At 37.1% G+C, this 15,076-nt stretch overlaps 1 protein-coding gene across 1 annotated transcript in view; it reads right to left on the bottom strand.

Moving 5' to 3' along the window:
* MTCL3 (MTCL family member 3) overlaps positions 1–15,076 on the bottom strand; it is a 41,359-nt gene that overhangs the window by 5,811 nt on the left and 20,472 nt on the right. Inside the window, exon 4 of the mRNA XM_060167532.1 lies at positions 2,431–2,502. Within this exon, the coding sequence (XP_060023515.1) occupies positions 2,431–2,502 (72 nt within the window). The remainder of the gene's footprint in view (positions 1–2,430; positions 2,503–15,076) is intronic.

Here is a 15,076-nt window from a genome sequence, read left to right as displayed (position 1 = left end):
GCCCAAAGAAGTGAACTGAGCTTGGCTTTAACCTAGCCACTACTGGAAGCTAAGTTGCACTCTGATAAATTACATATACTAACTCATTTAATCTGTACAACTCTCTATTATGACCCCATTTTAGGGATGAGGAAACAGCTTGTCTAAGGCCATGCAGCTGGCGTGTGGCAGAGATTTCCATGTAGGCAACCTGACCCTAAAGTTACTGTTTTTAACTGCTATGCAATACCATTTCTCAGTATATAAAGTCACTGTGCTGCTGGAGGAACATGTGAGGAATACATAGAAGAAACTGAACAACATGAAATAAAAAGCTATATAAATAATAGCAGGTTGAACCATATGAAATTGCCATTCGTGCAGGTCAGAACAACAGCATGTTGGCAATTTCATGTGGCTCATCTAGAAAAGGGGGACATGGGAGTATTCGAAAGTGCATATTAATCCCGCTGCAGACTGCCAGACACTAGACACTGATGAGTGCAAGCTGGATGAGATGGCCCCTGCCTACAATATGCCCTGGCTAAGCACGGGAGATGAATATGTAAATATGAATTACAGCAATATAGGATGCTTGCCCTAACGTAAGTATGTGACTCAACGGTCCTCAACCTTGACTGAGCAATAGAATCAACTATGGACTATTTTATAATTGAGATCTCCCATCTGAGACAGTCCAATCAATCTTCTGGGGTGGGTTTTTGAAAAAAGACAGCTAATAACCTCTGAAAATAAATGAATTGAAAATGATAGCAGGGACTTCAAAGGCCATAACAGCGTCCTTGTAAATTTCCCAGGACATTTATGTGCATGAAATAAAAACTGGTGGATTGCAACATGTCTTGACTGTTTTAAGACCCCAGGTCCCACTGAGAAGTTGATGAAAGCTGCATATGTCTTTTGCAGAAAAGTGCCCCTGTACACATGGAGTGGGGGTCCACAGAGCCAGGAACAAACAGTTAAGAATTCCTGGATTAGAGAATGTTGTTGAAAAAAATAAATAAGCTTTACCATGGGAAGTATAAGAATAGGACAAACATGAGTTAAAAAAAATAAACTGTTGATTAAAGCTGACTTAAGATTTTTAGAACAGGGAGCATATAGCACCTCTCCCTCAGTGAGGTGGGGAAGAGAACTGATGCATAACATTATGGCAAAGACACAGTGGGAGAGTTGTGGTGACAGAGCATATATGAACTTATTAAGGGGATGATGGGAAAGGTGCAAAAAGGAGATGATTTTGGTAGGAGACTCTGGGATTCTAGAACTGCTGAGGCCTATAAATGTTCATGTCCAGCACCAGGGGAAAAATTAACCAAGGACAGAGCAGGGAGAGGAGGAAAAGGAAAATGAACAATTAATATGTTATGCTTTTAAAAAAATGAGTGAGATCAACTTTTTCAAATTTTGAATATTTAAGTATTGCTTTAGTTAAAATTATTATCTAATGAGAAAACCCCTTGTAAGAATAAAAAAAAGTACATATGCTACAGTCCTATAGATCCCAACTTACACATTTAAAAATCAATATCTAGCCAAGTATTTTTTTTTTTTTTTTTTGTGGTACGTGGGCCTCTCACTGTTGTGGCCTCTCCCGTTGCGGAGCACAGGCTCCGGACGCGCAGGCTCAGCGGCCATGGCTCACGGGCCCAGCCGCTCCACAGCATGTGGGATCTTCCCGGACCGGGGCACGAACCCGTGTCCCCTGCATCGGCAGGCGGACTCTCAACCACTGTGCCACCAGGGAAGCCCTAGCCAAGTATTTTTAACGAGCCATGATATCATAGCTGTCCCTAAATATTTCCTCTTCTGTTTTAAAATCTCCTTTATTACATCCACCAGCACCTCTGCTCACCCTAAAAGTAGACCTAGTCTTTACTGTGGCTGTGTTTCTAAGTCTCTTAACAAGCCCATGTTGAAGACATGTTTTAAGTTTTATTTTTATTCCTTAATTTCCTTTCTTTTGCTTCCCCAGTCATTGGTAGAGAGAACTACTTCATTCTAGGACTCTCCAAAGCCATCAGGAGTCTCTCTCTCCCCTCTGCCACCCTTCCTACAACATTCCTTTCTTTACTCTCTCCTGATACTATAGGAATAGCTATTCTATTGTCCTTATTAATTATGAGTGAACAAGATCAGCACCATGGGTACAGTTCTTAAATGTAGCAACACATAAAGTACTAATGACATTCTGCTGTGTGCTTACAATGCAAAAGCAATAACAACAGGGATGTTAGCGCTAGCTTTTAAAGAAAAGATACTGAATGATTTATATTGTCTCCTGCATCTACAGCTACATAACTGATATGCATAATTTAACTCTGTTTTACATGAGTGTATCTGGTTATTATGTCTACTTATAGATGTAGCTTATTATTATGTACATTTAGAGATGTTTGATGTACTAGCTGAAATTTTATTTCCACATACCTCTGTGGGAGTCTGTTGAGCCTTCTTTTCAGATTTTGGCAAATCTTTGCTTCCTCTTCTCTTTAAAGATAGCTGAAATAAAGCATGAATAGATTTAGTTTGGTAAACTACAATTTTAATTCAATTTTATATTTTTAAGTATCCTAATTTCCTACGATAAAACCAAGCCAAATGAAAAGTGTTAGTTTAATAGCCATAAGGGAGGGAAAAAAAAACCAAACCAGATAGATTTAGATATATTTTACTTTGGATGGGGATACATATCACAATAGAAGAGTAGCTGGCAATTATCAAGGTGATTTGAGAAATACAGGAAACCTACTATAAAAACGCAGAAAAGCAATTTGGCGAAAATTTAGATCGATAACTCAATATATTATATTATTCAAATGAAAGAAATCCTTGTTAGCATTCTACATCATTAAAGAAAAGAAAGGAATACGGTATTATTTGCAGTTGGACTTAGGTTGTTATAAGCTTATAAAGACAAACTTTCAGTGGATTTATGTAGAATTCGAAGAATTTCCTCATCACATATGCATGTAGACAAACATGATACACATGTTCATATACACTCTTCCACACACATGTAATACAGTAGGGAATAGTAGGGGTTATAGTAAAATGGAGATGGCATGCTCCATCTAAAGGAGCCGGCTGAGAGGGAATTAGGAATGTAGGCTTTTTCAAAAGAAGCCGGAGATCTGGATTTTTATGTAAAATCTCCCCCATTTTATTGGCTGGCTCTAATTGAAATTCAAACAAATAACACTTTGTAGGTCAAAAAATACACATCTAGTGTCAAATCCTTTCATGGACCAGCAGTATTGATCTCTGGTGCTCAGTTCCATTTCTCACCACCGTTAAAATAAAGTTCCTCTGTATGAACAGTAACTGTATGTATGAGTATCTACCATGTACCAAATACTGAGCTGGATACACAATTAAATAATGTACCTACCATTAGTAAGCTCACAATTTAGCGTGGGAGACAGGGATGCAAACAAAGTACAAGTTGGCAAATGCTGTGCTTTAGGTTCTGTAAAGAAGCGACTTTGTCCTAGTGTGGCATCACCACCATGAGAGTAAGAGCTGCCACACAGCAGACGTTGAAAACAATATTTGCTGAACTAATGAGTGAATATGAAATATGAGATTCTGAGGTCAAAGAGGAGGACGGCGGTACAGGCTGACAGGAAAAGGAGGCACGGTTTCTCTGAAGAGCAGGCTTCATGAATTTGCCAAGAACTGCAAATTAAATTCTTCACATGTTAATTTCTAACCCAGTTCCAGTGTTAAAGGCTGGCATACGTTCGTGCTGCAACTGCTTTCATTCAGCATAAAAAGGAAACTACAGAGCCAAATGAATAGTCTACGTGGTTATTTATTTCTAGTTCACAGACATTCTCCATGTTGCTTGTATAATTTTCTTAGAAACAGAAGCTGTGGGGACTGATTCACCATAACCAAAAGTGATTTAGGAACCAAGCAGCAAAAACAGTCTCAAGAAAACCAAGAATATAGTGAGAGCTGAACTAGGGAATCCTGGAACATTCTGTATAGGGGCTACCTACAAAGAATCACCTAAGTTTATTTTGTTAAATATTTATGGAATGCTCTTACTTTGAATTTACTCTATTATATGTTTATTTAGCACCTACTAATGCACTTCATAAGGTACCATAATAAAAACAGCACAGTCTCTGCTCATTATGAGGTTCCTGATTTACTTGGCAAATGGTCACTTCAGTGGGCAATTTAATACAGTGCATGAAAGCAATGATAATGCAGAAGCAATATTAACTGGCATTGATTGAGGACTAATTCATGTCAAACACTTTATATACATCACCCCAACTAATTCTTAAAACACCCCTTTAGGCTCCTTTTGCAGATGGTAACACTAAAGCTTAGAGAGGTTAACTAGATTATTTAAATCAGTGGTTCTCAAAGTATGATCCCCAGAACAACATCATCAGTGTCACTTGGTAACTTGTGATACATGCAAATTCTCGGGACCCATCCCAGAACTACTGAATCAGAAACTCTGGAGATGGGGCCTAGTGAGCCACAATTTAACCAGCTCTCCAGGTGATTCTGATGCATGATAAACTGTGAGAAGCATTGGTCTAAAGTCACTGCTTGGTAAGTAGCAAAGTCAAATCTTGACCCAAGGCTTTCTGATCCTTATTATTTACTAGATCACAAAGAAGAAAGGCTTAATCCAGTCTAGGGCTGGAGATGGTATGGGGAACCAGAGATGATTTCCAGAAAGAAGTAACAGCTTATCTTGAATCTGGTAGACGAGGACTAACACAGCTAAAGATGGAGAGGAGGGCGAAGGGAAGAACAAAGCATTCCATGTAGAAAGACCATTTCTGGAACACAAAGAAATTTGGGATGGCTGTAACAAAGTGTGAGGAGAGGGTGACATGGGATTTACTATCAGATCTTGAAGGACATTGAATAAAGTTTGGATTTTTACCCCATCAAGTCAAATTATTGTCCTAAGGTCAATTAGAAGTATTAAGAGGTTTAATTACTAAATTATTAATTTACTAAATTTAATTATCCAATTAATTAGAATAATTAAATAATTAAATCATAATGATTAAATTACATTATTAGATTAGTTAAATTTAATTATTAAATTAACTTATTATTAAAGGAGTATCCATAATCAGATTGCCATAGAAGAAATACAAAGACACAAAGGTGGCAGTCCAAATGACCATGAGGTAAAGGGATGACATGCAAGTGAAATGAGGGAAAGTGTGCTCTGGTTCTGAGAACTTTTGGGGGGGGTTTGTTTTTCATTCATTCCACATATATTTGTTAAGTTCTGGCATATATACGGTACAGTATGGTTATACAAATATGAGAAATATTTTACTCTCCTCCCAAAGAGCTAACTGTTTATGATGGTAAAAAGAATGCAGATAATTAGTTAAAAGAGTAGACAGAATTAACTGCATTTATGAATAAAGAACAAACAAACGATTGAGAGAGCAAAGAAACAGCTATGGTTCCAGATGTGGGGAAATCAGAGAAAATCACCCAAGAGCGCTGACCTTTGAAGGACGTGCAACATTTCAACAGAAATAAAACCAAGTCAACAGCAAGGGCAAAGGTGTGGAGGAATAAGCATGCCTTACAGATGAATGGAGACAGAGACACTATAGAGACGAGATAGAAGAAGATGCTTCAGGGACTGAGGTCAGCTTGTGGAGATGAGAAATTTAGATTTTATCCTGTGGGCAATGTAAAAATGAGTCCTCTAAATTAATACAGGAGAAATGCTGAAACTAGGCCATCCTTTCTTAAGAGGCATTTTCTATTTTACTTTTATTTAAACATCACTTAAGTGGTGGGTCAAACTCAAATAAAGCTCTGAGAGAAGGTTTCCCCCTAAATAAAAATATATTGCCTTTAAGGAACCCCCAGGACTACCTGTACCTTTAAGTATCACATTTAAATTTTCAATAAATATTTAATCATCTTTTCGTATTCCTGTAAGTTTTTATTAACTTTCTGACCCCAATGAAACAAAGATGAGAGATTCATTTGGGAAGAGAAAGCTGGAGAAATAAGGTAAGTCTAAACAGTCTCTCCTTCCCATGAGGATAACATTTTGTCACCGCCCCCCCAATCATACCATCCCACATTCATGCACTAAATCTAGGAACCTCTATGAGGGGACCAGTTTAGGAGGCTAGAACTAAATCTCACATTTTCATCTTTGTTCTCAAAGTAGGCGCTTCAGGTGGCTCTCTAGATAAATATGTTGAAAACATGTCTTGTCCACATCTTAATCCTTTGCATTCCCATCCTCAGCTATCCAAAAGAGACTGCTGTCCTTTTTATCCACGTGAAGGCCAGGAATTAGAAAGTTTTACCAAAAATTGTTTGCACAGCAATTATATAAATTGGATTTGTGTTCTAAAATGTTTTGAGACTGACTTTCTTCCTCGATTAAAATTTGGTACACTTCTTAATATGTGATGTCTTTGTGTTTTTAGCAATTAAACAACAGAGAAGAACCTGTCTAAAATGTTATTTTTATACATATTATTTGTACAAAAATCTCCTATGTTTTTAATAAAATTAAAGAGGGATCCATTTGTACGGTGATTAAATCAAGTAGGAAACTATAACAGTATTAATATAGGATTTATGGAGCACTAAATGTGTGCCATGTACTTCCCTAAGTACTTAATATGTATCCATTCATTTAATCTTACCAGTCTTAGGAGTTTGCCACCATTATCCAAAGCACACAAAGGATAAACCACTTAGCTAGCAAGTGTTAGAGCCAGGATGTAAGTTATCCAGCTTCACAGCTTTTGCTCTGAACAATTACATCCCACTGCTACTCCAAAAGAAGTAAAGTAGAGGGTTATATTATTTCTGGGCATATCCTTCTGTATGCTATTACCTCATAGCTGCATGGGTTTGAGGCACTAGTTTACATATATTACACATGAGCAATGTATTTTTCTATTGTCAACAGAGAAGTCAGCAGAAGTGACATATACACTCACTGGTTCTCACAGTCATCCTGTGAATGCTTGTGACTTCAGGGTGACATTGGAAGTGATGCATGGGGATTTCTGACTGAAGGTTGGAGGAAAACTGAAAGAGCCAGGAACTCTGGCTCTGCTACCGTCTGAATGTTTGTGTCTCCTCAAAGTTCATATGTTGAAATCCTAATGCCTAAGATGGTGGTAACAGGAGGTAGGACCTTTGGGAGGTGCTGAGATCATGAGAGTGGAGCCCTCAACAATGGGATTAGTGCCCTTTTAAAAGGGACCCCACGGAGCTCTTGAGCCTCTTCTGCCATATAAGTATACAAGTTCGTGACCTGGAAGAGGGCTCTCACTTGGCCATGCTGGCATGCTGAGCTGGGACTTCCCAAACTGTGAGAAATAAATTTCTGTTGTTTATAAGCCAACCAGTCGGTGGGATTTTGTTATAGCAACCCAGTTTGAAAGGGAACAGGAGAGGCTCTTGTCCCTAGAAGTCCTCCTCCTTGCCTTGTGTGTTATACCCTTGACACCTGGCAGAGGAGGGGCAGGTAAGAGCACCCAGAGATCTTGCCCACAACCACATTCTCCACTCTCTCCCCTCAACGTATGAGGCAGGCTCCCAAGCTTTATACAAGACATGATCTTGAGAAGCAAAGGGAATGTGGGTGAAGGAGGCATGCTAGGATGATCAGGTCTTGTTACTCTTCTCTGGCAAATCTTCCAGTGGTTTTCCAGCTCGCTCAGGCAGAGCCATGCTTTACTAAGGCACAGGAGACCTTGACTACACACTGGATTTGTCCTGGTAACATTTTAAAAAGACATGACCAGGCTTCAACCCAGACAAATTTCAATAGATTCTGGGGTTGGGCTCAGGAATTTCTTTCAAGCTCCCACAGTGGGTAAAATGTACAGCTGGCTCTGAACCACAACCCTGCGCTATGTGGTCAGCCCTGCCCCCCACCCCAAACAAGCTCTCCAACCTCATCCCCACCTCACTCCTCCTCTGCTTTCCCGGCTCCAGTGTCACCAACATCCCTGTGGTTCCTCAAACATGCCAAGCATGCTCCAGGTTGGGCCTTTCCTCTGCCTGCAACACTCTTCCTTCATACACTCTCACCACCCACTCCCATAGCTCATTCAGGGTCCCTAATTAGAGAGGCCTTCCCAGACCACTTGGTATAAAAAAACAGGGAAGCCCCTATAAAATACCTCCTCTACTCTCTTCTCCACACATTCCTTGTCTTCCTAACTCCGCTTTATTTTTCTCCAGACCTCCTCTCACCCTCTGACGTGTGTATCTGTTTCATGTCTGTCTCATTCTGGGATGTGAGTTCCACCCATGCAGGGCCTTTGTAATGTTCTGTGACAGCTCTGGCTCTTAGAAATATACCTGGCACAAAGTAGTTGCTCAGACAATGTCAGTTGAATGAGAAAATAGCTACTTCGACCTTATTTTTTACGTAGCTTTGTTTTTGAAGCATCCTAATCCAAGAAATTGGTAGGTTAAAACAAACAAATAAGTCCATTTTAAAAGTTCCATTTAAAGCTTAGAAAAACAAAGTGTCTCAACCTTTTCAACAAAAAGACTAAAGAGTAAAAAATGTATGAGCTGAAAAGTATTTAAAATGGGACATATGATACACCTTTGTTCTGTTCTAATACTTTTCTTGATTTTTAAAAATTCACTTTCCCAGCGTGATAAATTAAGATTCTAGGTCTCAAAATCATTTTGTAAAGGATATTTGGTACCAACACTCTTTGATGGCCTATCTGCCTTTGTGGCTTCTTCTCATCAGCACCTCTACAACACTTTCTCTTCTGCCCCTGGCCCTGGAAGTCTACAGAGTCTCTGCTTCTCTTCCTGCCCTCAAGCCCGGATCAAGACACTCTACACCAAAGTGCATTCTTAAGTGACCTCTTCTTAGCTCTCAGTCGTGGAAGGAACCAAGTCAATGACTCTCCATACTCTTTCACTTTCCCTAGCCTTGGAGAAACATCAGTGTGATAATTCTTATGTGAACTAAGTTACTTTCCATGTAATATAATTCACCAAGGATTTACAAAACATAATCTGGAAATGATGGGCATAAAGGAACCTACCTTTGGGTTCCTACCAGTGTCTCTTATACATTAGACTTAAGACTTTATTAGTGATAAAGGCTTTCCACAGTAAAACTGTTTACAAAACTGGCTGTATTTTTCCCCTCCCAGTAAATAGTCCATTTACAATGTGCCCCATTAAGAGGCAGAGTCTTTTTCTGCACCTCTTCAAACTGGGCTGGCCTTCTGACCCGCTCTGACCAATAAAATACAGTAGGAGTAAAATGTGGTAGGAAAGATGACATGCTAGTTCTGACTCTATCCTCAAGAGATTGTGCAGATTTCTGCTCATTCCCTCTTGGAAACATGCTGCCCCGTGTGACAAGTCTGGGATAGCCTGCTTGATGAAAAGAGTCACATGGCCTAGTTATTCCCATTGTCCTAGCCAACAGCCAGCCAACTCCCAGAAGTAGAGCTTCCCAACTGACTGTCAGCTGACCACAAATATATTCGGGGACCCAACTGAGACCAGAATAATCCATACAGAGGGCAAAAGAATTAGGCAAATAAATGATAGTTTAATGCCACTAAGTTTTGTGATAGTTTGTTGCACATAAACAGCTATTACATTTACCAAATATTTTTCATCACTGAGTTTGAAAAATATTCAGTTGATATTTATTTAAAAAAATCCTTTATTCAAATCCCAGAAAAACAAAAGACATACATAAAAGGCTAGTAGAAGAGCTGAAGGGAGGATCAAAAAACATAGGAAAAAAAGAAAATCAATGTACTTTCTTTGTTTTTATTTTTCCCCTACTTTTGTCAATATTTTGATTCCATAAAATATTTTTTAATAAAACTGAGCTTTAAATAAGTTATCACAAAACTTACCTTTCAGTTCTAAAAGGTAGATGCTTCTCTTAAGATACTTCTTTTAATAGAAGAAGGTGTTTAATTAGCACCGAAGGCGTGATACAAGTTAAATGCTAATAAAGTTCATCCTAACAGTCAAGCTTAATACAGGGTCTGGCTCAGCACATTTTTGAAGTACTACTATTTGAACTTAGCTTTTATTCTTCCCTTTTCAGAAGAACTGATGTATACATCTTTACAGTACTTCCCTCGATCTAGGTTTCTAATTTATATCTGTCAATTTTATTTGTCCTTTTGTTTCTATAGTTTTCTTAGGGAAGGGAAGAAAAATAATTTTACAAAACTTCCTAATTAAGTCCATTTACAGAGTTGAAACATAAAAAATTCAAAGAAAGCTGTATTGAGAAAATTCTCAATTGCATTTTAAGGACTAGATTTCCCAAACTCCTACTGATTGTTAGTTTAAAAGGCCAGAATTTAGAAAAGAATATTATAGAGAAGAGAGGAAAAGAAAGTTGTCATTAATAAATCTATTCCAAGAAACAACTTTGGAAGATTTGGGGAAGAAAATTAATCAACAATTTAAATCTGGGATTTGTTCCCAGAAAATACTAATATTTATTAGTACTAGTATTTATTTTAAAAACTGCATTTTTCACTCTTGGGGAGGATGGGGATCCCCTTCTGAATATTATCACAGAGGTACATGTCACACACGGAGAGGTGTATCTGGCATACAGAGTGTGTGTCATGGAGGTGGAGACCCACATCTGCAAGAATAAATCAACCCTCTTCTGCCAGAAGGTTATCTTCTCCTTCTGTCCCATAAGCCCAGGCCCCTTCTGAGTTATGAGGCTTCAAAACTTATTTTTTCTTACCTACAGTGAATGCCTAAGTAAACACTTTTAAAAGCTGGAAAAGCTAGATTTCTGCTCTACTTCGAACCAATGCCAAATTGAAATAGCTGGGATCATATTCTTTGTTATTTAAAGGGTTTTTTTAAAATAAAAGAATCCTATGAATTTTCCTTTTCTTGGTTCCTTCATCCTTCTCCCTTTGTGCTGATGTAGATATCCACAGCAGAGGTCAGACTGAATAGAGAGTTGTATAAATTCTTTATTGCTAAAGAATATTAATGTGTGGATTCTGTAGAGCATGCTATCAAACCAAACCACCAATGAAAGAGAAAACATTAGAACTTTTGCCTATGTGGGAGTCAGGATTATCTCCTCAGGGCCACATGGCTTTGAATGGCTCTAGAGTTGCATAGTGTCTTTCCTTTTTAAAAGTCGTTCTTTGGTGCCAGTCATTATTTTAGATCTCTTCTGCTCTCTTCCTAGAATATTACTTGTTACTAGTGCTTAAATGTTGTTAGATTGGAACTCATTTTCCATAATTAGTACAGTGAAATTTAGGTAAGCCAGAAACTTGAAAAGCAAAATACTGAACTTAACTCCAGAAAATCCAAAAGGTCTGAAGGACCATGTGATGTCAGAAGGGAAAAAAATGAAGGTTTCTCCCATTAATGGGATGTGGTTGCTATAGAACTAGAGGAAATGAAACTGGGAGGAAACTGGAGATAATACTATAATAGTTGGGGCTTATAAAATCTTTGTAAAAAACATCCCTTTTAAAAGTTAGGTTTGGACCCAATAATTCCCTGCCTTCCATTGTGTGCCTCATACTGTATGACCAAACACCTCCTGTTCCTTAGACAGAATTAGTCTCTGTATTCTCTAAGCTACTTGAAGATATTCAAAGCGTTCAAGGCTACTGGTGAGAGAGTTTCTGATACAAGAATCTCTTACATCATTTCAGAAATCCTCTATTGGAGTAGGGTGTAGGTTGTTAGAAGGTCTTCCAAATTATCAATAATAAACTGATCCCCAAATAAGACCACCTTGCTTTAAAAAAGCAAAGGCAACATGATAAGAGTGCTTCTCTGATATTCATATCACATATTACACTTGGATAGGTATATCCTGAAAAGGCCTCAGAAAGTCCCACACAAATGAATAGATACAGGATTGGAAGCTTTCTCAGTTGAGACTATATTTTTTAAACCTGAGAGCCTGGTTAATGACTTTTGAAGTAATAATCATTAAAAAATTATTTTATGTCTTACATACTTGATCCACAGTAAATCTATGCTTACTAAGCGATGAATGTCATCGGCAAATGCGGAGATTTACATTCCCTTCTAATTTGCTCTAGTTAATGAATTGAGTTCTAAGCACCACTGCGTTTAGTAATTAAAATGCATTTAGAAATTAAAATGCATTTAGAAAATTATGGCTGGGCAGTGAAAGCAGTTTCTTATGGCTTTTCTCTATAATAAGGCAAAGAAAACAATCGCGGCCAGCATTTGTACGTTAAAATAATGATTTGTCCAATTTTTATATTGTGTATCGACCAGCTTCTACTTAATTAATGCAGTGATATTAACATCATTTTTGTATCAACTTTAGAATCTTGTAAGAAATAGGTTTGAAGTGCCATTAAAGATGACAGGATGCTAAGGGGTGGGTATTACAGGTGCTTTAAAATTATTCTTTACACAGTCACACATTTAGATATTTCGTGATAAAATTTCAAAGGTCAGAGTATTCAGTAATTCCCAAAATGCACTTTGGAGGCGGGGGAGTAGAAGCAAGTTTCTGGGATAATTCCTAAACTAAGTTAAAAAGTGATAGCCCATAATTGTGCTTTAAAAATTTTGGAATTAGTTGCTAAATTTTAAAATGTGGACAGTTTACGTTTTAAAAATTAAGATTTCTAGTTTCAGTTGAAAAACTGGAAGACCTGGTAAAGTTGGGTCCCGATTATGGCGTGGCAACCTTAGATTGGAACTGACTACTGAGACATACACAATATCCACTTAGCCCCATCACTCAACACAGATAGCCTCACTCATTCATATGACCTGTTTGACCCCTGAGTGACAGCAGAATGATCAAACTCTGCTCTGGACTGCTAAGGTCACATATGTGGAAGGAGCCCAGGAAACTCAATCTTCCATTCAGTACCTTACAGGAATGCTTTCTATACCACCTAGACCCTGCCTGTGCTCTTCCAGGAGCTTGCTTCAATAGGAGGCAGGCAATACAATCCCTTTACAAATGGCTCTAATGGATAAAATGTCTTTATTTTCATCTCAGATCCACTTAAAGTAGAAATCACTTAAAGTGATTCAAAGAATAAATCTACTTTATCTTCTATATTAAATCCTTTCATTTAGAAGGGAGTGATCACATCTGTATATAATACCCAGTACTGTATATAATACCCAGTACTTTTAAGCATTCATCATGTGACATGGTTTCATGTCTAGCTTACAGTCAACTTAACTCCCTAAGCCTATTTTGTGTAAATAGCTATGAATATATTTCTCTCCTTTTTGTATTTCTGTAAATTTTAAAAAATTAAATTGTAAGACATCACATTTTTTCATATTAAATTTCATTATTAATTTGGGCTTACTTGTCTAGTATGCTAACGATTTTTTTTGTTCTGTCCTTGCCTGTATTTTTCTTGATTGCTACAAGAAGATTCTGCCTACATATTCTTTTATTAGAGTATAATAGGTATGTACTAGACATGTAGTTGAAATAACATGAAAACATTTATAAATACAGCATGCCAATCAAAATCTCTGTAACCTCAATACATGCATCAAGTAAAAATCATGAATAAAGTATAATCATAGACTATTTTCTCCACAACTCTTAAATGGATTGGAAAAAAATCTTGTTTCCATGGTTTAATTCAATGATAATCAACTTATTCCTGGGAAATTGGCCTTTTACCATTTTTAAAGATAGAGAAAGTAGAGGCAGAAGTAATTGGTTTTAAAAAAAATTCACAGAGTATATTTAAAAGCACAAAGAACTAAATCCAAACTTTTAAAAGCAAATAATACATCCACAGACTGTGTTTTGTTTGCATGTATATATGCACATTCATAGAGCAAGTGAGTATGAGTGTAGGTCTATGTGCATACATGCATATGTAAATATGTGTGTGTATGCATCGGACCATGTGAGAGTATGTCCATGTGTACACATGTATGTGTTTTAGGTCCTGGAAAGAATTTCTACACATCTTAAAATTGCTCAGTGAATTCTAAAACACAAAGATAGTCAGAATCTCTGTAACCTCTATCCATATACCAAACACATAGTTTGAAGTCTATTAGAGATATGAGAACACACGCTCACTGAAATAAGTTATAATCTTATTTTACTTTATATTAAGGGATATCTTGATATCCTTTGGAAGTGTACTGTTTTTGATCAAATCAGCTCATTTCAAAGTTACTTTGGAATAAATGGAAAATCACTAAATTTCTGAAATTTTAATTTGAACAAAAACAAGTACCATATTTTAGGCTAAATAAATTTACTTAATTCCTTAATACAATGTTAAAGAATGCACACATATGCACACACATCTTCTTTAGACATGAGAGCAACTTAACAGCTACACATACATTAGTCCCTTTATAAATAATAAATAAGTACCTGGAAGATACATGCATGAACATAGAGCACGAGCTATCACCGGAATAGGAAGAAAATATTCCATATATTAAGGAAGGTATGGAAAGTAATCACAGATGAACCAGATTCATTTCCTAACTTATTATTTTTTAAAGAAAATCTACCCTGTTCACATTGTTACTCTAATTAAAAGAATTTGGGATAACATGACACAAAGCTATCTCTTTCTTCCTATTAAAATATACTTGAAGGCAAAGATTAAAATGTACATGCAGTAAGACTGGAAACTAAGATTAATGGTCAAGCATTTGTCAGAATCTGAGAAAATTTTCCTTCAGTGATAGCATAAGTGGAATTCAACAAAGAAATACTGTATCTCATATGTAGCCTTTATGGTCTGAAACAAAAGAATTGGAGCTGCAAATGAATCAGGACTAGACATCCCTGTTTCTTAAAAGTTAAACACAAATTTGCCATATGGCTCAGTAATTCCACTCTTAAGTATATATCCAAGAAAAATGAAAACTTATATTCACCAAGGACTTGCACAAGAATATGGTTAAGCATTATTCATAATAGCTCAAATGGGGACAACCTAGATGTCCACCTACTGATGAGTAGATACATAAAGTGTAGTATCCATGTAATAGAATACTATTCAGCAATAAAAAATGAACTACTGATACATGATATGACACAGATGAG

Source organism: Lagenorhynchus albirostris, chromosome 12, assembly GCF_949774975.1.
Source record: "Lagenorhynchus albirostris chromosome 12, mLagAlb1.1, whole genome shotgun sequence".
In the NCBI taxonomy this organism is placed as follows: Eukaryota; Metazoa; Chordata; class Mammalia; order Artiodactyla; family Delphinidae; genus Lagenorhynchus; species Lagenorhynchus albirostris.
This window is presented reverse-complemented; position numbering and strand designations above follow the sequence as displayed.